Source organism: Acomys minous, assembly GCF_964271855.1.
Source record: "Acomys minous genome assembly, chromosome: 9".
Taxonomy (NCBI): domain Eukaryota; kingdom Metazoa; phylum Chordata; class Mammalia; order Rodentia; family Muridae; genus Acomys; species Acomys minous.
Genome location: NC_140490.1, coordinates 7,851,527 through 7,875,841, shown reverse-complemented (window position 1 = coordinate 7,875,841; position 24,315 = coordinate 7,851,527). Strand labels below are relative to the sequence as shown.

Below are 24,315 nucleotides of genomic sequence, written 5' to 3'. Positions count from 1 at the left end.
CAGGTCGGCACGGTCAGTTGACCTGCTCACAGTGTGTTTGGGATGGGCCAAAAGCCATGAAGAGAAGAAAGCGGCAGAGGAGCAAGAAGGGAAGCCCCATCTTGTCCCAGTCCTGGCGTGTTTTCTTACGTGTTTAACAAGGCGGGCCTTTATTCCTTGCAGCTCCACATTCTGTGATGTGAAAACATGGGCATCTGCTCATTGGACCACATGGGGCTGCTCTGACTGTTCCTCAGTGCCTCTGCCCTTCCTGTTTGCAGCATCCCTCCATAGAAACCTCACTATAGTTCCAAGTGGGTTGACATTATCATGACTTGAGTATAGGACAGAGAATGCCCATGTTGGATGGTCCTACTCACCCAGCCCGCCGCCTCCTCACGTTTGAAACCATTTGGCTGAGTGCTGAACTGGCCAGATCAAAATCTGTTAGCTCTCCTCTAGGAGCCTGAAGTTCCAAAGTAACTAGAGCAGCAGTTTTGTTTTGTTCTGTTCGTGACAGCCTCACTCTGTAGCTCAGGCTGGCCTCTAATTCGAGGTCTTCTGACCTCAGCCTCATGTCCGGGGATTTGACAGTAAGTGTTACCATAGCTGGCTCTCTTCTGCCTTCTCCAGGGCCTGCCCTTGCACCCTTACCTCACTGTAGGTGGAAGACAGGCTCATGAAGCATTAAGTCTCTAAGCTGCATGTGGTGGCACTGTAATCCTAGCCACCTGGAGGCTGAGGTAGAAAGATGAAGAGTTCAAACCCAGTGTTTTGTTTTCTCTTCAGATCACATAAATATTTTGCTAAAGAGAGTTCAAAACCAGGTTGGGCATCTTTAGCAATACTATGACTAAAAGAGAACTGGAGAGATGAAGAAGTCTTTCTTTTTGAGACAAGGTTTCTCTGTGTAGCTGAGTCTCTAATTCACAATCTTGCCATAGCCTCCTGAGTGCTGGGCTTGAAGGAGTTATTAATCCCCTGAAAGTCTGCTCGCTTTCCCTCAGTCTTCCTGAGTCTTCAGACAGAGAGAGAAGAGGATGCTTCTCACTGTGCCTGTTAGAAAATACTTGAGGTAGGGCTGGAGAGATGGCTCAGTGGTTAAGAGCACTGGCTGCTCTTCAAGAGGTCCCGAGTTCAATTCCCAGCAACCACATGGTGGCTCACAACCATCTGTAATGTGATCTGATGCCCTCTTCTAGCCTGCAGGTGTACATGCAGGCAGAGCACTATATACATAATAGTAAATAAATCTTTAAAAAAAAAAAAAAAAAAAGAAAATACTTGAGGCTTCAGTAGGACCACAGCTTCTAGAGGGCGCAGCGCCTTAAATTGTGACTTGTGGCTGTGCTCTCAGGTCAGGGTGCTGTAGCCATTCATTCTTTGTTTCTGCAGACTGAAGCATGCTTGGTGAGAACAGGTAGAAGGACACATTGTCCAAGCAGAGCAAGCACTGCTCCTTCACGTGCAAACAGAGACAACAGCACACAAAGCCATATACAATCTGCTTCATGAGCAATTTGAAATTGTTTTCAGGATTTTGTTTTAAATTGCTGTTCACACTCTTCCAGAAGAAAGGCCTTTATGCAGCTTGGGCTTTTTGATTGTCCGAGCTCAGTAAACTTTATTGATTGGAATTCTGACATCCTATTTAAATGTTTTTGAATTTTCTATAAATGTCAGATTGAAGGGTTGTGATCTGCAGCACCAGAGTATGCCTCCTCAGGGACTGCGTTTTCTTCCCTCCTGTACCCCGACTCCCCAGGCCCTGATCCTGAAGGAGTTGTCTGTGATCCGGGACCATGCTGGCAGTGCCTGCCTCCGAGAGCTGGACAAGAGCAACAGCCCCCTCACCATGGCCCTGTGTGGCTCCAAAGGTGAGCTAAGCCCTCAGGGTTGTTGTGCGCTCTGTAACGTCATAAATGCCCTTCACTTCTTTAAGTTCCTGTCTTTAAATCTTGGAAGACTGAGCCTTTGTTTGCATCTGGGGCAATTTAAGTCTTTGGAGAAACTGGTTGTAGTATAGCTGGGTTTTTGAGTTTGACTAAATTTGATGTTAAAAAAGAACGCTGAAAATTTTTAGTTACAAATTTAGTAATGTAGCACTTCCCCTTCCTCTTCATCTCCTCCTCCCCGCTCCTCCTTTTTCAACGTGCGTGCGTGCGTGTTGCTGAATATCAAATCCAGAGCCTCATATCTTAGGCAAATGCCCTTCTACTGACTCTAGCCCTAGCTTAGATGTGTCAAATTTTCACTTCATCTTTACTCAGTCCCTTAAAGCATTAGGTTTCATATACCGTGCTCACACTCAGAACCTCAGGCTTCCATTGCTGTGGTTTTGTTTACTGTGAGGTGGGATCCCAGCTAACTTGGCTGCCTTTCACTGTTGTTCTGCTTCCTTCTCGTGGTGCACACTTAGGATCTCCCTCCTTTGTCTTTGCTTCTCACTCGTCCACACACATTCAGACGCCTTCTCCCTGTCCTCTTCTGTGTGCAAACTGCATGTCCACAAAGACAATCTGGTGTCCATCTGAAAGTGGCCCTTGGCTCCACCCTACACATTCCCATGCCCCTGGGCCTTTTCTTTGGTTTCACCTCTATTCCTGTAGCTTCCTCTTGGACTCCTAGGCTGACAATAAGGGTTGCACTGTGTCACACTTTTTTATCCCTCTGTTCTGCCTGGCTTCTGTTACTGTTTTACATTTTTACCTTTTCCAGTACAATTTTACATTTCTGTCCCGTTCCCTAGGTTCCTTCATCAACATATCACAGATGATTGCCTGTGTCGGGCAGCAAGCTATCAGTGGCTCCCGGGTTCCAGATGGCTTTGAAAACAGATCTTTGCCTCACTTTGAGAAGCATTCAAAGGTAAATGGCAGTGAAGGGTTGGAGATGTGTTTGTCTGGATCGTCCCATGAGGAACACAGATCTAAAGCCAACAGTTGTTTAGTGTGGTGTTTACTGTAATGTGTTGCTGTGGCCATCGAGGGCCACTTCATGTCAGTCTTCAGCCATTTGAAGGGCCTGTTCGGTGACTATTGGTGACATCGGTATGTCAGAGTTGCACCACCGTCAATACAGTCTATTTTTATATTTTCAGTAGCTCTAGCTACTTAGGGTTCTGGCTTGGAGGTAGGCGGAAGTGGCCCATAGCTTCCCAGGGAATGGGTCAGGCACCATCTGAGGTCCTTGACATTTCTAGGATAGCAGCTCCAACTCCCATTTTCCTCTTCTGAGCCACTCACCTGCACTGGCACTCTAGCGAGGACAGGCTGTCCAGATTATTTCTCTTATAGGCTAGGACATATAGCACCTGTTAGTTCTAAGTCACTGGCTGGATGTGTAGACCCCAGGGGACATCTTTTTATGTAGATGGGTTTTAGAATTTTGAACCTTGAATCTTGTTTAATTTTCTTTTCTCCTATTTTTCTTTAGCTCCCTGCTGCCAAAGGCTTTGTGGCCAATAGCTTTTACTCTGGCTTAACACCTACTGAGTTTTTCTTCCACACAATGGCCGGTCGGGAGGGTCTGGTCGACACAGCTGTAAAGACCGCTGAAACAGGATACATGCAGGTAACCTGAGGAGGTGTCATTTGCCACAGAACAACAGCGCCCCTGAGTGGGGGGGGGGGAGAGGGGGTGTGTGTGTGCGGGCGCGCGCGCGCATGTGTTTTGTCTGTGAGCTATGATTTACTCCCATCTTGGTATTGAAGGGGAACATTTAGACATGTTGCTGCTCTGGACCTGAAAAAACGAACAAAATACCCAGCTGAGATTATCTTGTGCGCCGGGAATGGTAGAGACCAGGCCAGACTGGGATGTGGGGGTGATAACTGCCTGCTAGTCACCTGTAGTTTTAATTGAGAATTCCTGATCATTCTGCTTTACCAATAAAGACTCAGGAGCCAGATGTGATGAAAAACTTGCTAGCTCAGAGGCAGAGAAAGCACCCAGCTGGCTGTTCTACTCAGCTCATGTTGCAATGGAGAAGGCCAAAGGCTCACTAGATCAGCTGACAGCCCAGGAGGAAAAAAGCAAAAAACTCAAGGCTAAAGGCTTGCTAGCTCAAGGCCCAAAAAAGCCAAAGGCCAAGAAGCTGAGGAGCTAGAGAGCTAAGAGCCAAAGAGCTAAAATCCCAAGAGTATAAAGCCCAAGAGCTAAATGCGCCAAACACTACAGACCCCTTCTACTTCTCAGCTGTCTTAAACACCCCTCAACTCAAAGCCCCTCCTACTCTTTAATCCCTGTCAGCTGGTTCTTTGCTACACCTCTTGACCTGGGGTTCACTTTATTAAGTCCTGTGTACTGATAGTCCTTGGATGCTAGGTGTGTGTAAGGCTGGCTGAACCATACCTTAATCACCTGTTTACAATAAACAGAAAGTTCCTGGATTAAAGGTGTGTTAGGGTTCAACCGTAAGAAACAGGGGTTTACAGTGCAGTCTCTGGGATCAACAACAGATTTTTATAGTTCTCAGTCTCGTGGGTCACACTGAGATCAAATATCTTGCAACAGTCACCTAGAAGGTTCTGCCGCCAACAGTGCCACTGTTTAGTTCCCATGATTCAGCCTTTTCATAGCTGCCAGGAATCACAGCTGCAGGGTGACAGGCCTGAGACAGAGGGTTCTTTGCTGTAGAACTTGCGCCTCTGTGCCTCCTGTCCTGTAAGAGTGCAGCAGGGTTTATTTGCAGACCCCACGGTCATTTCCACTCCCCATACATCAGGAGGGTGTGTGTGTGTGTGTGTGTGTGTGTGTGTGTGTGTGTGTGTGTGTGTGTGTGTGTGTGTATTTGATATGTGTGTGTATTTGTGCTTGTGTATATGTGTGTGTATTTGTGCTTGTGTATATGTGTGTGTATGTGTTTGTATGTGCTGCAGAGGATTGAGCACAGGGCCTTCCAAATGCTAGGTCAGTGCTTTAACTGCAGAGCACAGTCCCAGCCCCCAAAACTGTTCATATAGTTGACTGTTTATGGCACCAGTTAAAGTCAACAGGCCACATTTTGAGCCTCAGACCTGATTCAGGCTTGTTTCCTGTCTGTCCCCTCTGTGGAAGCATGGTCCTTGTAGACTGAAACCAGGATTGATGAACCAGTGAGCCAGACAGAGGTGATGAGGGTAAAATAGTGACAGGAGACACTCGTTTTAGACAGAGCTCTCGGTACCTTGTTTTCTGTCACCTGATGCGGTAGATGGCTGCTGGGAGTCACCCTTTGGTTTTGAGGTGTGCCACTTTTGTCAGAAACCCAATCACCTGTGAATGCTTTTCCCACACTTGCATGAGGAGCTGTAAGGTAGGTGTCTACATGTATAGTATGAGTTTCCCGGAGCAGCGTGTTGACCTAGAGGTAGTGGGTTCTGGCAAGGGACACGGCTGTTTTTCTACAGTACACTGTTGGCCCATGGTGGAAGGTTCTCCCAACCAGAGTTGGAAAATGGTTGCTGCTCTATATTCAGACCCTCACTTGCTTCCTGCTCCTCTGTCCTAAAAGAGGGTTTGTATCTGGTTCTCTGGACTAAAGTCTACAGCTGTGCTCGCCAGGGTGTGTATAAAAACTCTAGTTTGTACCCTAGGGAGCTGGCCAGAAGGCAAAGCAGCCTGGAATGCAGTGTGCAGAGTTCTTGGGGCGGGTGAGGTTTCTGTTGCAGGGAGACTTGAGTGCAGTGAGGACTGAATATAAGCTGCTTCTCGGTGCACAGGCTCCTGAGGCGCAAGTGGCCCTTGCTGTTTTCGGTCAAGGAAGGAACTCTTAAGGGATGGCTAATAAAGTATTGCTGATGTAATTAAGTGCTTGCAACCCAGGGCTGGGGTCTGGCTTGGTGACAGAGTGCTTACTTAGCACATACAGGGCCCTGGGTCAATCTCCAGTAAAAACAAACAAATAAATAAATGACTTACAACCAGGAAATTTTGATTGTGTGCTGTGAAGCAGTCTTTAAGGGGCAGCTGAGCTTCCCTCTCTTCCTGTAGAGAAGACTGGTCAAATCCCTGGAAGACCTCTGCTCCCAGTATGACCTGACAGTGCGGAGCTCCACCGGTGACATCATCCAGTTCATCTATGGAGGCGATGGCTTAGATCCTGCTGCCATGGAGGGCAAAGACGAGCCGCTGGAGTTTAAGAGGGTTCTGGACAATATCAGGGTGAGATACTGCACTGTTGAGGGCTATAGATGTCGTGGGACTTTGTCCTGGTGTTGGTACTGTTCCTGGTTCCACACTTGCCTTTTAGCCATCTCTGCCTCAGGACTAGATTAATACCTTTCTCCAAGTTACTCTGCTTTTATTTCTGAACCTATCAGTCCAAATCAGATGCCAGTGGAAGAGGCTCTGGCTCCTCTCGTTTACTGGAGTTGTCTAGAGATGAGCTTCAAAAAGAGTGGGTGTTAGACAGCAGGCTCATTTCATACACTGTGGCCAGGAATATGAGTTGGAACCGTTCCTTTTGAAGAGTAATTGGGCAGCTCTGGATTTCAATTCAGTGCCTTTTGACCAAGCCCTTCTAGCAACAGAAGGTTGTTCCACTTAGGTGTTTTCCAGTTGTTTCTAGTAGTTACAAGCCACCAGTTAAGAATGGGTTTAAAAAAAAAAAAACCCAGCCAATTTCCCCATAAGCTTGAGGAGTGTTGAAGTGTTTCCCTCTTGAGATGTTTAGTTGGCTGGTTTTGTAGCACTGAAGTTGAGGCCAAGTACTCAACCAGGAGCAACATTTTTGACCCTTTGTTACTTTTTTACTTTTTATTTTCAGACAAAGCTATAGGATTTGTTTTGTAGCTAGGCAAGCCTTGAACTTGGGATCCACCTCCCTGAGCCAACTAAGCTGAGATTACAGGGTAGGACTCTAGACCTGGCTACAGCAATGTGTATTTTTTACAAATATAAAATATGCCTGGCATTGGTGGCCCACACTTTTAATTCCAGGACTTGGGGAGGCAGAGGCAGGCGGATCTTTGAGGCCAGCATGGTCTACAGAGAAGTGTCAAGACAGCCAGGGCTACACAGAGAAACCCTGTCTCCAAAAAAAATACAGATGTGGGCTGGAGTCAAGTTTGGGAGCAGTAGGTCCATACTCAGCAATTAAGAGTGGAACTGTTTAAATAAGGTGGCGTTCCTGACTGGGCATGACAGCATGTGCCTGTAATCCTGTCACCTGGGAGAGAAAGAGCAGGAGTCAAAGGCCAGTGTCACTACATAGTGAGCTGGAGGCCAGCCTCAGCTATGGGATACTGTCTCAGACAAACAAAACAAAAGGCAGGGTTTATCTGGGTTTCATTTTCACATGAAAAATGGGAATCTGGAGTTTGTTAGCAAAGAAAGCCACAGTTTTATGTCTGGTAAATCCTCTGCCTAGTACTTTTCCTCCCTGTCACCAGGCACTTGTAACACCATGTCCTTTTGGTACTCAGGCAGTGTTTCCGTGTCAGACTGAACCTGCTCTCAGTAAGAATGAGCTCACCTTGACCACTGAGGCCATCATGAAGAAGAGCGAGTTCCTCTGCTGCCAAGACAGCTTCCTGCAGGTAGGCTATGCCTAGTGGTGCTGAGAGCGAGGTCTCTCAAGCACCGCCCACTTTGTTTATTTTATTTACTTACTCATTTATTTATTTGCATTGGTGCATGTACGTCTGTGTTACAGACAGTTGTGAGCTGTCATGTAGGTGCTGGGAATTGAACCCGGGTCCTTTGGAAAAACAATCAGTGCTCTTACCAGCTGAGCCATCTCTCCAGCTGCTCCCACTGTGTTTTATAAGCCAGGATTTTAGTGTGGGATTTGTTGTGTGCTGGGCAGTATCATTAGCCGGTATGAAAACTAAATGTCTTGTCTTTCCCACACGTGACTCCTTGTTAGGAGAAAGAACCTAGAGCTCTGCTCTGTGTGACCCCTGCCACCCGTGTTCACTTTCTTGCTCTTCCTGCAGCCGTTCTGAGCTGCTGTCTTTAGCTATCACAGTTCAGAAACCCACCCCAGCGTCGGTCTGGGGCTGCCGCTGCCACAGTGTGCCTTGAAGGGTTTATTGGTTTCGTTTGGCTCTGACTGGTGGGGATCTGTACCCCCTCCGCATCTGTAAGCGACTAGACTCAAACGCAGGGGTTGAGACCCCAACCAGAGCTCACCTCTAGCTTTACCCCTGCGTGTCTTGTAGGCAGAGTAAAGAAGTTTTCGTGAGTGGGTTGGTGTTCCCCTCCCCACTAGGGGTCCTGTCTAGTTGTGTAGTATTCTCTTCAGTCTCCATGACCCCTAATATGAGGAGTCTCAGCTAGAGTCACCCCCATATCCTCCCAGAAGCCTACACTGTCATAGCCTCCAGCTTGTTACAGAGGTGCCCCGCCCACAGTTTCTCATCTCTGCAGGCCCTCTGTCATGTCGCTCCGCCCACCCCCTAGGTCTGATCTCTCCCCCACTCCCTCAGCACTCCGTCTTCTACCTAGTTCCCTCTCCTCATCCACTGCTGCTGTCTATTCTGTCTCCCCTTCTGAGTGAGACTTAAGCATCCTCCCTTGGGTCCTTGTTACTCATCTTCTTTGGAGCTGTGCACTGCAGTATGTTTATCTCACACTATTTGGCTAAAACACGCTTATGAGTGAGTACATACCATGTGTGTCTTTCTGGGTCTGGATTACTTCACTCAGGATGATCTTTTCTAGTTCCATCCATTTGCCTGCAAATTTCAAGATTCCCCTGTTTTTAATAGCTGAGTAGTATTCTATTGTGTAATGTCCCAGAGTTTCTTTATCCATTCCCTACTTGAGGGCCATCTAGGTTGTTTCCACTTTCTATTACTAATAAAGCTGCTATGAATATACTTGACCATATGCACAGGAGTGGTGTAGCTGGCTCCAATAAAGCACTTTCTTTTTTTTTTTTTTTTCTAGTTTTACAAGACAAGGTTTCTCTGTGTAGCCTTGGCTGTCCTGGACTCACTTTGTAGACTGGGCTGGCCTCAAACTCAGAGATCCACCTGCCTATGCCTCCCATGTGCTGGAATGAAGTCATTTTGATCTAGAAAGAGTTGACTATAATACATAAATAAAGAGCTGACTAACCCCAGCAGCTGTGAAAAGCAGTAGGAGAGAGACAGTGATGTTTAGGGTGGTTGTCAGTGCCTCCACAGAGGCCTTCATGGTGAAGGTCTGGGGGTTCTGAGTGTGGGAACCTATTCCTCATAGCATCCCCAACATCTATGCCAACCTCTTCTCCACAACCATGTGACTGAGATAAGGGCCCAGGGTACGTGAGGCCTAAAGAACATCTTCAGCAGAGGGTCACTTTTCTCTCAGTGTAAAGAAAGACAGTGTGTTCCTTACAGACACTGGGTAAGAGAACCAGTACCCACATTGCATCCTCGATGCTGTGTATTTAGCAGTTGCTAAGATATGGTGCACTGTACATTGTTGGAAATTACGGAATGATTGTGTTATCTAAATCATTGAAAATCATACAAATTGATATGTGTTCTATAATCTTTTCAGGAAATAAAAACATTCATTAAAGGGGTGTCTGAGAAGATCAAGAAAACCAGAGATAAATATGGCATCAACGATAATGGCACAACAGAGGTACTGCCTTCCCAGATGTGTCAGGGCACAGTGTGTCACAGATGTGTCTAGCCTTGACTGGTAATGGCACAACAGAGGTACTGCCTTCCCAGATGTGTCAGGACACAGTGTGTCACAGATGTGTCTAGCCTTGACTGGTAATGGCACAACAGAGGTACTGTCTTCCCAGATGTGTCACAACACAGTGTGTCACAGATGTGTCTAGCCTTGACTGTGCACTTGCCTTTGTCCTTCCAGCCTCGTGTACTGTACCAGTTGGACCGGATCACCCCCACCCAAATAGAGAAGTTTCTGGAGACCTGTAGGGATAAGTACATGAGGTAGGCATACTAACTGTCCTAGACTGCTAGGCACCCATGCAGGACTCCCATGTCCTGGATAATCTCTGTGAGCTCAGTATCCTGGCTGGCCAAGTTTCATCTCCGTTAATGTGATAAAATACTGTGACCAAAAGTAACTTAGGAGGAGGAAGAATTGATTTTTAGCTCAAAGTTCCAGGTTATGCTCTATTTGTGGGAAGGCAAGGCAAGAACTCACCCAGTCACATGGCGTCACAGTCAGGAACACAGAGGACGGGATGCACCCATGCCGCTTGCCTGCCTCTGCTTGTGCTCACGCTGTCTTCTCTTGCACTGTTGGGGACCCGCCAGTGAAATGATTCTGCCCACGTTTAGGGTGGGTCTTCCCAACTCAATTAACAACCTATAAAATCCCCACAGACAGGCATGATGATTCCTCACTGCGTGTCTGTCTTTCCCCACGAATCTAGGTCAGACTAGGCTGAAGATAAAACTAACAAGCTCACTGCCCCAGCATCGATGTCAGGCTCTGAGCAGAGTTTTGCCTTGCTTCTATGGTCTCCAGTGGGACCCTATGCTTGTAACCATGAAAGATCTTACAAAGGAATATCCTAAATATCTTTTGCCCATAAAGAAACTCTTATTTTATCCCTCTGACCAATTTCATTGCTCAGTAAGAGCAGACCACTTCAAATTGTGGTGTGAGGTGAACATCACCCCAGGACACACATGCTGACCACACAGAATCTAGTCACACCCAATCTGAGCACCTCACTCCCCTCTTGTCACCTGTTCCTAGCCAGTGCCAGCCTTTCCTCTGGCACAAACACTGCCTTTATTTATTTATTTTTATGTATATGAGTGCTCTATCTGGATGTACACCTGAATACCAGAAGAGGGCATCAGATGACTTTTATAGATGGTTGTGAGCCACCCTGTGGTTGCTGGGAATTGAACACAGGACCTCTGGAAGAGCAGACCCCTCTTAACCCTTGAGCCATCTCTCCAGCCTCCCTTTGCTGTTTTCATCCTGAACCTAATCCTTTAAGGGGCAGTAAGCAGAAGCCTGTCCTTAGCACTTTTTCTGGCCTTTTCTTTGTGGTGTCATATCCTCTACTGTGCCTTTTCTTCTAGGGCACAGATGGAACCAGGCTCTGCAGTGGGTGCACTCTGTGCACAGAGCATTGGTGAGCCAGGTACCCAGATGACCCTGAAGACTTTCCACTTTGCAGGGGTTGCCTCCATGAACATCACGCTGGGTGTGCCTCGGATCAAAGAGATCATCAACGCTTCCAAGGCCATCAGGTAGCTGCTCCCTGGCATGTTCCATGTGGACCAGTGGTCCTTGTGCTCATGTTCCTGCGATTTGGTAACTGGGCAGTGTCTGGGGTCCAGAGGGCAGGTGTGCTGTGTAGACCACTGTCTGGAGTTTTAGAAAGTTGCTCAAGTCAAAACTGGATATGCTGAAAAGGGAATCTGAGGACTTGTTTTGTTTTGTTTTGCTTTGTTTTGTTTATGGCTACGACTTACATGATATAGAAAATATTACATGAACTAGCAATATTGATCACTAGGTCAGTAAATATTTCACTGCCTTGGTGCCATTGCTCCATTGCCTGAATAGCCCTGATTGGTTCTTCCCCTGCTTGGCTTGTGGCCATTCTGTGTGAGCCCCTAGGAGACCCGAAACTAGAAGAGTTAGAGATGCATTCTGTTTTCAGTGGTAAAAATCATTTTGCATATTCTCTGAGTTTTGCAGAATAAGTAGCATCAAGAAGGTGTTATTTCTGTGTGAAAATAGCTGTTCCTAGTTGTAGACCAGCAACTGGGGGTATGCAGGGTGGTTGGAGACACACTTGCCTCCTGCAGGCTGGTCCAGTCTGTCCCAAGGGCCTGTGCTGATGGGCTACTGTCCCCCGTGAGAACAGAAGATGAGAATGGTGGTTAGAGGAGCGGGGATGTTGCTGGAGAGGGCCACACAGAGGGGAAATGCACTAGGACATTGTTCTCTGGGGGTCAAAGGTCAAGATTAAGTGGTAGGTCTTCTTCCACAAGGAAGTTTTCTTAAAGTCTTCTCACAGATGGAATGCATGCCTGCGATCTCCCAAAATTAGTTAGCCTCAGTGAGAGCTCTGCAAAGTCCTTTACCACAGGCCTCCCCAAGTTGTGCCCTAGTCAAGTAGTCGTGCCTGTGAGTAGCTCTGAGACTCAATAAAGCTGTGTACTGCACACAGTCCTGGCCCCTTCCTTGTGCGCTGACGCTGTCTCCTTCTCGCAGCACTCCAATTATCACAGCACAGCTGGACAAGGACGATGATGCTGATTACGCACGCCTGGTGAAGGGCAGAATTGAGAAAACACTCCTGGGGGAGGTACTGAGTCCGTTTTGAAAATGTTATCAGACTTCCTCTCAGCAGTGTTGAGGAAGTGGCAGAGCAGCCGCTGTGGGTGTAGCCCGCAGTGGAGGCCATGCGCCTTGGTGGAGAGTGTGCCTGTGGCCTGGGGTGGAGAGGGGCCGTGCGGGTGGAAGTTAACGCTTTGCTCATTTGCCATGGCAGATCTCAGAGTACATTGAGGAAGTGTTTCTTCCTGATGACTGCTTTATTCTTGTCAAGCTTTCTCTGGAACGGATCCGGCTTCTGAGATTGGAGGTGAGTCAGAGAGTGACTGTGTGAGAACGTGTTCCTGTAGGTCCTGAGATGGTGCTGACGAACCAGGAGGGATGTTCTGTAGCTAAAGAAGAGTGTACCGATTCTGGCTGGTGTTGTTGGCCACACCATTAGCTGTCATGTCCTTCTGAGTTGACCATGATGCAGACAAGTCATGGCTACATAAGAAACTATTTGACTCGGTGTCAGTGTCATCTACATTTGTCAGCTTGTTAACACATAATGTTAGGATATTTGGTCTCTTTGTCCATCTTTACACGCTATGGAGGGAGCCTGGGCCAGTTCTGCCTTAGTAACCTCAGCACAGCAGTGGCTGGTTTGTCAAGTTTTCAATTGGGAAAACCAGACCCTCCTTACTGGTATTTGTGGAGAGATAGAGCAGTTAGCTGATAACAACCTTTTTGGGAATCAACTGAGATCAACTGCTAGGTAAGCCTTTCTTAGCCTTTTAAAAATTCTGACAGCCATTGTCAAGAGCCATGGTCCTGTGGTTGCCACATAACAGTCAAGTCTGTCTCCTGTGCCTTGTTACTCTGTTAACAGTTCTTTATAGGACTTGATGTAGTTGGTAGTAGAGTAATTACCTCCTATGTACAAACAAGGTCTTAGGTTTTATCTAGGACCAGAAGAAAATAAAAATTGAAGATCCAGTTACATCTGGGAGTGTAGCACACAACAATAAACTTTTTGACCCTCCTGGCCTCTTCTCTAGACAATCCAGAACTTTCTCCATGGGCTCTATTTGTTGCCATTAAACATGAATATTCAGTGAGGAAGCTGTTCATTCTTTCAGTGAAAAAGCACCTGCTATTTATGGATAAAGTGCAGGTATTGAGCATAACTATGTAGTATATCAAATTGTGAGGTCTTAGAGAGATGGTTGAGCAGGTAAGAGCACTTACTGCTCTTCCAGGAGGCAAAAGTTCTGGTTAAGCACCAATACAGATGACCTCAAAACCTTCTGTGGCTCCAGCTTCAGGGGATCTGACCTCATCTTCTTGCCTTCATGTGACCTTCCCAGAGGTGACAGACATTTTCACAGACAAACACACCACACATGAATATAAGGCAATTTTGTGGTAGAGGAGGTGACAAAAAATGACTATCGAGACTCCTTAAATAGCCCTCATGCCATCAAGGACAAAGCCATTGTCACAGAAGTCTACACATGTCTGCTGCTAATGTCCCTGGCACCCTGCAGGTGAATGCTGAGACAGTGCGGTACTCCATCTGCACATCCAAGCTCCGAGTGAAGCCTGGCGATGTGGCTGTTCACGGAGAGGCTGTGGTGTGTGTCACCCCCAGGGAAAACAGCAAGAGCTCCATGTATTATGTGCTGCAGTTTCTGAAAGAGGATCTACCGAAGGTGAGGCAAAGCCTCCTCTCATGCAGGAGTCATGCAGGAGTGGGGCTGGGGACCAGGTCACTACAAAGACCAAGGATGGACCCAGTACTTCATTCTATATCCCCAAGGGCTCAGTCTGGTTCTTATTTATTTGGGAATATGGGAGTGTGTGGTGTGCCTGTGGGAGTTGGCACTCTTTCTCCACCTAGTGGTTTCCCAAGGATCACACTTGGGTTGTCAGGCTTGGTGGCAGGCTCCTTTATCCACTGGACCCTGAGGCAGGTTCTGTATGCAGTTTGGAGCCTACAGCTCTGTCCAGTAGTGTCCTTTCTGCTCTCTTCACCATGATTGTAGCTTGGAGCACAGTCCCCTGGCCCATGCTTCTCCTGCCCCCATGCAGTACACAGTTACTCCCGGATTACATACATTGCAGGGGATGATGGCTGAGAATGGCATGAACGAGGTTCCCAGCCCATTCTTCAGCCATGTTTCTGAGGCTCTCAGGTGGGACCAAGGGTACCTGCATCTTGAACATTCCGTGTTGGATGTAGGTGGTGGTACAGGGCATCCCAGAGGTGTCCAGAGCCGTCATCCATATCGACGAGCAGAGTGGGAAGGAAAAGTTCAAGCTTCTAGTAGAAGGTGACAACCTGCGGGCAGTCATGGCCACCCACGGTGTGAAAGGCACCCGGACCACTTCCAATAATACCTATGAGGTAACGTCCCCTTTGCACCCTCAGCCAGTACCCAGCTCAGTTGCCTGACCCTGACATTTGCTCTCTTCCCCCAGCAACTACAGAAAAGTCTGTTTGGGGGAACAGAGCAGGAGTTTGCTTGTCAGAAAAGGGAAGTAGGAATGGGGTAGGTCCCAGAAGGGGCCCTGCTCACTCCTAGCTCTTCCTAGGTGGAGAAAACTCTGGGCATTGAGGCTGCCCGGACAACTATCATCAACGAGATCCAGTACACGATGGTCAACCATGGCATGAGCATCGACAGGAGGCACGTGATGCTGCTCTCTGACCTGATGACCTACAAGGTGTGAGAGGGGACGCTCCAGGTGGTCTTGGGTACCTGAAATCCACTGTAGGACAGAAAGAGAGAGCATGTATGGTGTGTAAAGCACACTACTGTGAGGACTGACCTTGACAGGAAGTAAGGCACCACCACCAAAATAGTGAGTGTGGTGGTGGGGCCAGGTGTTCTGGTAAATTCCCAGTGTGAAAATTTCAACAAAGCCAGTATTTGCAAGAGAAAAGCTGGAACATGGCCTCTTCCATGTCCTGAGTTTTTTTTTTTCTACAGTAAACTAAACTGATCATTATCAAAACATGATGCCCACCCAGGCATAGTGGCGCACTCCTTTAATCCCAGCACTCGGAAGGCAGAGGCAGGCGGATCTCTGTGAGTTTGAGGCCAGCCTAGTCCAGCACAGCCAAGATAACATTGAGAAACCCTGTCTTGAAAAACCAAAACGAAACAAACAAAAAAACCCATGATGCCCATGGTGTCTTGGGGTGTTGGTGCACTAACCCATTTCTTGTGCTGTTTCTGTAGCGGTTTCCAGAGAGTAGAGCTGGGGACGTAGCTCAGTGGGAGACTGCCTGTCTAGCCTGCATGGATTTGGATTTTCCATTAACACACACACACACACACACACACACACACACACACACACACACACATCCTCAGGTTCCTAATTCTATTCCGTGAATAGCTGCTTAGCTGATTTTGGTGTTTGGTGTTCGGATGTCTGCTGCTTTGCTTTGGAACTTCTGGGAGTGGCTTTCACCCCATCTGACCATCTCTGCTGACACAGGGTGAAGTCCTCGGTATTACCAGGTTTGGCCTGGCCAAGATGAAGGAGAGTGTGTTGATGCTGGCGTCCTTTGAGAAGACAGCTGACCATCTCTTTGATGCTGCCTACTTTGGCCAGAAAGACTCTGTATGCGGTAAGTTTTGAATGGATTTATGTCTCTAGAGCCCAATGAAGGACCCTGCCCTCCCTCTGCTAAATCTGTGAGCTACTTTCAGTGCAGACATTATTTGAGTTCCAAAAAGAATATGTGGGGCCTGAACTGTTGTTAGCCCTTGAAGCTATAACTGGCCAGGTTGACTAGCACTCTGTGTTGTCTAAGCTTGATAAGAGGTGGGCAATAGAACAGCCACTAAGTGTAGCAGAGGGCGGTCTATGGTCATGCCTCCTGGTGAGGCAGTGAAGTTCATTTTGAGAGCTAAGTACCCCAGTAAATAGGGACACATGGGGTAAAGGTGGAGGTGTCTATGTGTGGTGGCATTAGACAGAGAGGGACAGACAGACACACAGACGCCAGCAAGCCAGGCCAGATGATGCACAATTTTAATTCCAAGAAACAGGAGTCAGGGGCAAGCAGATATCTGAGTTCCATTCCAGACTGTTGTAACAGTGAGTTCAGGCCAGGCAAGGCTACACGGTGAGAGCCTGTCTTAAAAACACCAAGGTGAAGTGCAGGAAAAGTGAGCAGAACCTAGGGTGAGGAGGCTTGGCATGGGGGAAGCCCCGGCACAGGCCAGAGTATAACTGTAAGACTCCAGGACTGGGACCCAGTATTCACTCCTGACACGTTTACAGCCTTGGCACAGCCTCTGTCCCCCATCGGACTTAGAAGTGGCCCCTGTCTCCAGGCCTGCACTCTAGTCCAGCGTTAGCTCTCACTGTATATTGGGCTGAGTTTGGCTCTTTGCCTCTCTGGTTCTGTTGTCTTTGGTATCAACTTAGAATGCATCTGCCTCTTGCTTACGCATGGAGAATCAGAGTCCTAGCGTAGAGCCTATACTTAGACATTTTAAGAATCTGGGTGGCGGAGCACACCTTTAATCCCAGCACTGGGGAGGCAGAGGCAGGCAGCTTGGTCTACAGAGTGAGTTCCAGAGCTGACAGGGCTACACAGAGAAACCCTGCCTTGAAAAACCAAAAAATAAAAGAAAGAAAAGAAACTTGAAGAAAGCCAGGAGAGAGAATCTGCACCCATCCCTTCTGGAAGTCAGTGGATGCCTTCCACGTGTTTGAATAAGGACACTGGCCCTGCACTTCCAGCCCTGTTGCTATCTTTTTTTCTAGGCTCTAAGCCAAGGAAGCAGGTGGCAAACTCAGCATCTTCTGATCATGTGCAGGGTTCCTGCTGCCTAAGCAGTTTCTCAAAGACTGTCTATCTCCTGCTTTATGACTCGCATTGCAGAGGAATGGCTGAGCTCAATTGGCCTCCAGTGACCTGCTGAGCTGTGACAGGCACTGTCTTTCCAGAAACAGGGCTTCTTGGCCATCCCCCTGCTGCACATGGGAAGGAAAATGAAGAGCAGAATTCAGCTGGGTGGTATTGGTAGAGCTGGGCCTCAGATCCCACGCGGGCAACCCTAAGTCAGTAGTGTCCCCTTCGCTCTGAATCCAGGTCTCTGACCTTAATTCTCTTTGGTTCTAGGTGTGTCTGAGTGCATCATCATGGGAATCCCCATGAACATTGGAACTGGGCTCTTCAAGCTGTTGCATAAAGCCAACAGGGACCCAAAGCCACCCAGGAGGCCCCTGATCTTCGACACGCATGAGTTCCACATCCCTCTTGTTTCATAGTTTATGGCGGGATGTCAGCATTCCTGATGTACTTGTCCCGTCTGCTGCTGAATGGAAGAACTTTGTGTCACTAGGACAGATGCTGCATGACTGTGCCATGGTCAGGCAAGGCCCATGGCCTCAACAGGAGCTCCTTGAATAGGAAACTAGGAGTCTGTTTGTTACCTGAACTGAGGGACTCAGGATCCTAAGATGTACCCACCCCTGCCTGTAAACTAGGTCTAGGCAAACACAGGCCAGGACACAGTCCTGGTTTCCCGCTCCTCAGTTGTGCTGTATTTTTCAATGATGTACTCGTGTAAATACATTACTGTTATTTATTCATTCTATTTGAGAGATGGTCAGTGTTTGCTATTTTATTTTGAAACCAGAGGTTGTAGAATCAAGAAAACTAGCTTGAAGCCATTATTGGGACAGCATCTAGGAATGTGAAATCCAGTGTGGGGTAGCTACGCCATGGCCAGGCTTTGTCTGAGTTTAAATGCTTCAAAAGAAAATGAAAGGGAAACTTGAGTTTCCTAGTAAAGTGAGTCACACTGGAAGGGCTCTGTAGCCCGTGGGTCCCAGGAGAAGACTGACAAGATGATTAGCAGTCCTGAGGAAGAACAGGGGGGGTTCCCCTAAAGTCTTTATAGCCAGAGGTCTTGGCAAGGTCACCTCAAAAAGCAACAGTTGTTTGTCTACACCCAGTTCTACAGCATTTCTGGGCCCTGGGGAAGCATCGCAAGGTTCTCATCAGGGACGTAGGTGCCTGGACTCCACCCTGCACTGAATCTGGAAGGGTAGGGGGAGGGTGTCATGTGCAGCTAAGTAACCCAGGAGGTTTATAGTGGGTCAGCTGGATTTATTCTCTGGCCAAGAAGTGGAATGTCTCTGATGGCTTCTGTCTAGCATCTGGAGGGGATCAGTGGGGTTTGCTCAGCACCTGACACTTGCAGCTGGGACAGCATCACTCAGGGAAAAACTCAGTTTGTCATAGGCGCAGTGTTATGCTAGCAACAGTGGAGCTTACTCAGTAGTTCAGATGGTGATACTCATTGTCATCAGGTCCCCGAGTGAACCTAAGGAAAGACACTTAGACTAGAAAGGTCACTTCCACGTCCTCTCCATTGTCCCAAATGAAAGAGTGGAAGGAGAATGGTGAGTTCTTGTCAATAGGAAAGGACGGTAGGCGGGGCCGTGAAGTTGGGCGTGCTGCAGTTACGCTTTTGACACAGGGTCTCGTGTATCCCACGCTGTCCTCATGCTGGCCGGGAGCTTAACCTTGAGTTTGGATCATCCTGCTTCACTTGACAAGGGCTAGGAGAGCAAGTGGAGCCACAAGGCCAGTGAGGACAGCACTGGTCGCTGAGCCCTGAGACTACTGCATGCTGGGCAGTCGCTCATGTCTATCCTGTTGTCCTAGCCACCCCCTATGACTTCTTTTCTTTCTTCAACAGAATCTCAGTATGTAAGTCGCAGACGAGAGTGCCACCCTCAGCCTGAGGGCTTTTTCTCTTGGTGGCTCCACTATTTCAGGTTCCTCTGCCAACAGTTCAGCACACTGTTGCCAGCACCCTGACGGCTGTATGGTCCATCTGCTGAGGCGTGTTGGGGCAACTTTATAGGTAAGCACGTGGATTCTATGAGTGACCCCTAACAAACATCCCACATTGCAACCAGCCCTGCAGGCTCTTCCTGGATGAGCTTTTAAAAAAATATTATAATTTATTCACATTACACATGGATTGTACTCCCCCTCCCCCTCTAACCCGTTCCCCTCCCCTAGACCTCTGATAAGTGGGGTCCTCCTCCCCTACCTTCTGACCACAGCCTAGCAAGTTCCATCCCATAAGAGACAGAGATCCAAGGTACAGGGGACCCAGATGGCTTCACCCTCTCCTCCCAGCCTAGGCTCCTACCTCATCTGGAGGACCTGGCACTGATGCTGCAGGTTTAGGACTGAGTCTTTGCTGGATGGCCGGCTGCTTCTGCTTCCGCGTGCACTGCAGCCTTTCCTCCAGTCTTTCTAGCTCCTGTTCATTACAAGATGGTGTTTAGTGGAGGGCTGCACACAGGCGTGCACGGACTTCCATACAGGAGCAAGCACATGTGAAGGATCCCAAGAGCTTGCTGGTCAACAGCCCAGTCCAGAGACGTCCCCATCAGGCTAACTTGGGAAGAAATTCTGCTACAAGGTAGAGACTGACAAGAAGGAAGGCCAGTGGTCTCCTCCAGCCAATGCGCACACTAACGGTGCAGCACACTGCCCGCAGGCTTCGTGCTGGATGAGCACGGGAGCTTAGACTCAGCACACCAGCTCTCTCAGATGCTCTCACAACTCTGATGCTCATCGCTTGGGAACTAAAATGGCTGTGGCGAGTGCGCTCTGCTTGTCAAGAGTAGGTTGAGGTGGTTAGAGGATTTTTCTCCCGAATCCCTAAGGCTGTGACACCGTCTCCAAGTGCGTTGTAAGCCCCTCCACATCCCTTGTCTCCAGTCAGCTGCAGACCGCAGGCTCCAGGAAGGGAGAGCACTCCAGTAGCATCCACAGAAATAAGGCTGACAAGCTCTACCTCAGGCTCCTGTCCGTGTGACCCAAGAGCTGGGCAGGGTGAAGAATAGAGGCCACACGCCGCCCAAATCGATGACAATGAGGAGCACGCGTCTGGCGTTTGCACTTGGTTCTTTTTCCAAGCTACTTCCTAGCACATCTCATTGTCTGGGAATCCCACATGTTTCTGAGACCAAAATGGACTCTGAACACATGAGAACCTTTCTTCCTCTGAAAGGCAAATGAGTCTTTCAATTCTGGAGAACCCCAAAAAGTCAGCTTACTCATTCCTTTGGAAACACTCCTGGAAGGTACAGTGAGGAAGGAAAGAGGGAGACGTGGCCTAGGAAATTTTGTAGCGTGTGTGTGTGTGTGTGTGTGTGTTTGAATTTGGCTTCATATTTTTTCCAGTCCTGAATGCTGAACCCTGAACCTTGAGTGTGCCAGGCAGCACTCTACCATGGGCATGAATTTAATCCCTCTTTTCTTTGGAGAAGCCTACCAGCAAAAGGAAGCGCAGCTCCTGTGAGCCCAGCCTCTTGATTGCAGTAAAAAGGGAAGGAAGCAGACCGCAGGTATGCTCACGGGAAGAGGAAGTGGGTTGTACGGCAGCTGACCAGAGGATGGAGGGTTTCAGCATCAGGTGGCTCCCTAACAATCAGGGTGTTTTCCTTCCAAAAGATGCAGGCTCAGGACTATTATCCAGTTCATAGATAGACAACTGAGGCAGCCAGGGGGAGGGATGAGAATAAATTTGACCAGTCTCAGTCAGAGGAATTGAACACAGGTACTTGATCCCAGCTTGCTCCAGCAGAGGGCAGCACTCACTGTTCCTGGCCTTGGGTTTAAGGAAGGCTAGCTAGTGGGAAAGACGGGGAGGCTCAGGTGTGCCCTGTTCCTGATCAAGGGGGCCCTGGGTGTGGGCTGAATAGACACAGAGAGTCCTGTGTGGCTTTTCCCTCTTGTCCTTCCCGGGGCCCTGGTTCACTGGAGTCTTTCTGCTAAGGTTCTGCATGGGGTAAGTGCAGAGGGCCTGGCCTGAGGGCCTGGGCAAAAATCTGGGAAGCTAGCAGGTGTTTATCAAGTCTTGGTCATTTGGAGACAGTTTTTAATAGAAGGGCAGCTTGGCTTCCTTGACTTAGTGCTTAGACGGTGGGTTGGCTTTTAAACTGGCTACTGGCTCATTTCTTTAAAAGTATTTTAAAGGTTTTGTTTGGGTGTGTGTGTAGAAGACAGATGTGGCAGTGCAAGTCTTTAATCCCGGTACATGGAAAGCAGAGACAGGTGAACTTCTGTGACTTGACAACCAACCTTCTGCATATAGAAGGTACCAGGCCAGCCACAGCGGCAAAGTAAGGGAGACAATGTCTTGAAACAAAAACAAAAAATATTTACTTATTTGAGTTCATGTGGATGTGCCTGTGCCTACATTAGTTATGTGCACCTCAAACGTGTCTGGAGGCCTGAGGGCATTGGATCCCTAGAACTGGAGTCATATCTGCTGAATATAGGCCAGAAACTGAACCCAGTGTAGGGTTGCAAAGAGACCTGGGGCAAAGGCTAACTGTGGTGCCTATTAGCATACCAAGGCTCATCCTGGCAGCCAAGCTCACTCGGTCCCTTTGGCTCCTCTCACTCCCCTTCAACCCTAAACCTCAGCAGGCCGGGGCTGAGCTTCCCTTCCCCAGCTTCTCATGTCCATACACCCAGCCTTCCTGGCCAAAGGCTAAGTTGGTTCTTTTCGCTCTTTGTTCTCTGGGTCCTCTGCTCTGAGGTCTTGGTCTATTCTTGCCTGACTCCCCTGATTCAGTCTGCTGGCCACATTCAGTGTACTACATTTTCTCCCTGCTCTGGACTCCTACAGATGCCTCTGGCTGTCCTCTCCCTTATATCTATAATAAAACCTTCTCCACAACCAAACTTTGGAGTGCGCGTGTCCTCACTGTATCCACCCAGGTCCTCTGGAAGAGCACTAAGTGCTCTCAACCACTGAGCCATGGTTCCAGCCCCTGGGTCATTTCTTTTGCAGATACAGCCTGACTGTTTTTCTGTGTCTATTTGGTCTCTCAGAAGACTTCACCCTGCACACAGGAAGCAGACAGGTGGCCCCTGCTGTAGGGATCAGAACCTTGAGTTTTTGCTTGCCTTCCCTCTAGGGAACACCCCATAAGATCTGCCTTGTCTGTGTGGTCTTGGTGCTCAGGGAAAGGGCAGTGTTCTGCCAGAGCTCTGTTCTCTCATGGAGTCACTGGGTCTCAGACCTCAATCCCTGGTCTGCACAAGAGAAATGGAGATAAGCTCACTGGAGTTCTTGGCTCTTTCTGAGCAGTTAACAGGGGTCATTTCTTCTTCCCCTGTTCATCCTTCCAACCAGAAGCTCAGAGCCCTGCTATGCCTGAGGCTAGAAGCTGACATGCTAGTGTTAACAATAATAATAATAATAATAATAATAATAATAATAATAATAATAATAATAATAATACCAAAAAGTAGTCAATTCTACACATGGTATATACACATTTCACTTATAAGTGGATCTTAGCCATATAGTACAGGATAAACATACTACAATTCACAGACTTAAAAAAGATAAGTAACAAGGAGAAACCATGGGAGAACAATCTCTCAAAGGGAAAATAGAATAGACAGCAGAAATGGTTAAAGAGAGGGGAAAAGGTAGGAAAGAGAGCACAGAGAGAAATGCGGGTGGAGATTAGACCTTTGGAGAGAAGGGGACAGGAGGACAGAGGGCCTGCGAGAGAAGAAAAACCATAGGCAAGGGCATCTCTGTGATAAGATGGAGACCTAAGACAGGCTAGGCCTCTGGGAGGATATGAGGGTAACACCAACTGAGACTCCTAGTAGCAGGGGCCATGGAGAGTGAAGAGGACACCCTCTAACTAGACAGCCCAACTAGTGGAGGGAGGGGAACAGCAACACACGCACAAAAACTTTGACCCAAAATGTACCCTGCATATAAGATGTGAAGGGATAAAGATAGAGCAGAAATGGAGGGAATGTCCAACCCATGCCTGACCCAACCTGAGACCCACACCATGGGAGCGAGCCAACCCCTGACACTATTGCCAATACTCTGCTATGCTTGCAGACTCGAGCCTAGCATTGCAGTCCTCTGAAAGGCTACAACCAACAGCAGATCCAAATAGTTATGGAGACTCATAGCCAAACACTGGGTGAAGCATAGGGAGTCTTGTGGGAAAGTCTGGGATGAACAGAACGACCTGGAGGTGACAGGAGCTCCACAAGAACCCAACAGAGCTGAGTGTGGTGGCGCACGCCTTTAACCCCAGCACTCGGGAGGCAGAGGCAGGCAGATCGCTGTGAGTTCGAGGCCAGCCTGTTCTACAAAGTGAGTCTAGGACAGCCAAGGCCACACAGAGAAGCCCTGTCTCCAAAAACCAAAAAAAAAAAAAAAAAAAAAAAAGGAACCCAACAGAGCCAACTAACCAGGGCCCAGAGGGGCTTGCAGAGAGTGAAGCACCAAGCAGGGACCATGCACCCTACACAAATGTAGTAGATGGGCAGCTCAGGGTTCATGAGGGTGCCCTAGTAAGGGGAGCTGAGGCTGTCTCTGACATAGAGTCGGTTGTCTCCTTTTGAACAGTCTGCCCCGGTGGGGCTTCCTCAGCAGGCTACATGGGAAGAGGATGTGCTCATCCCTGAGAGACTTCATGAACTGGGGTGGGTGATGGGAGGGTGGGTGACGGGAGGGTGTGGCTCCCCTTTTGGGAGGAATAGGTGAGTGGGTGATGAGGGAAGAGGGTGGGAGGGTGGGACCAGGAGAACAGGAGGTAGGGGCTACAATCAGGTTGTAAAGTGAATTAATGAATTTAAAAAAACAAGTGGTCAGTACAAAAAGGAAGCTGATACAATTCCCTCCACTGAAGCTTATAACAAGGCTATTATTTCAAGGCTAGCCTGGTTACATATAAAGCCAAAAGGGGGGAAAAAAGCCAACAGAGCCTACCACACACCTGAGGAGCTGTTCCTGGGGAAGCCAGAGGCATGTGGGCAGAGCTCTGTCTCAGGGGCAGAAGTACAAAAGGACAAGGAGCCAAGGTCAAGAATAGTTCACTGAACTGTTTGGTCAGGAGGACATGACAAGAGGCTCCTGGGTAGTTTTGAGTGTCTGCAAGACCTGGGAACACCATGTCTTTGATTCTGATGCCAGCAGTGAACACTAGAAATGCCCTAAACTGTGAAGCGTGTGCTGTCTGCATCATGGAGAAAGGCGCCTCAGGGAACTGTAGCCATTCACAGTCAAGTTGATGAAAGCACAGAAAGAAACCTCATGGGCTGAGTTGGGT

General features: G+C 48.3%; 1 protein-coding gene across 2 annotated transcripts in view; it reads left to right on the top strand.

Moving 5' to 3' along the window:
• POLR3A (RNA polymerase III subunit A) overlaps positions 1 to 17,783 on the top strand; it is a 38,200-nt gene extending 20,417 nt beyond the window's left edge. The window contains exons 17-31 of one of the 2 annotated variants that reach the window (XM_084795396.1): positions 1,844 to 1,856; positions 2,729 to 2,847; positions 3,415 to 3,552; positions 5,953 to 6,123; positions 7,386 to 7,499; positions 9,451 to 9,537; positions 9,775 to 9,857; positions 10,971 to 11,141; positions 12,115 to 12,208; positions 12,395 to 12,487; positions 13,707 to 13,871; positions 14,402 to 14,566; positions 14,755 to 14,886; positions 15,667 to 15,799; positions 17,306 to 17,783. In XM_084795396.1, coding sequence (XP_084651522.1) covers positions 1,844 to 1,856; positions 2,729 to 2,847; positions 3,415 to 3,552; positions 5,953 to 6,123; positions 7,386 to 7,499; positions 9,451 to 9,537; positions 9,775 to 9,857; positions 10,971 to 11,141; positions 12,115 to 12,208; positions 12,395 to 12,487; positions 13,707 to 13,871; positions 14,402 to 14,566; positions 14,755 to 14,886; positions 15,667 to 15,799; positions 17,306 to 17,454 — 1,827 coding nt within the window. In that variant the 3' untranslated portion in view covers positions 17,455 to 17,783. Of the gene's footprint in view, positions 1 to 1,744; positions 1,857 to 2,728; positions 2,848 to 3,414; positions 3,553 to 5,952; positions 6,124 to 7,385; positions 7,500 to 9,450; positions 9,538 to 9,774; positions 9,858 to 10,970; positions 11,142 to 12,114; positions 12,209 to 12,394; positions 12,488 to 13,706; positions 13,872 to 14,401; positions 14,567 to 14,754; positions 14,887 to 15,666; positions 15,800 to 17,305 lie in introns of both variants that reach the window. The other variant, XM_084795395.1, reaches the window with a different exon arrangement.
• Positions 17,784 to 24,315: the final 6,532 nt, after the last annotated feature.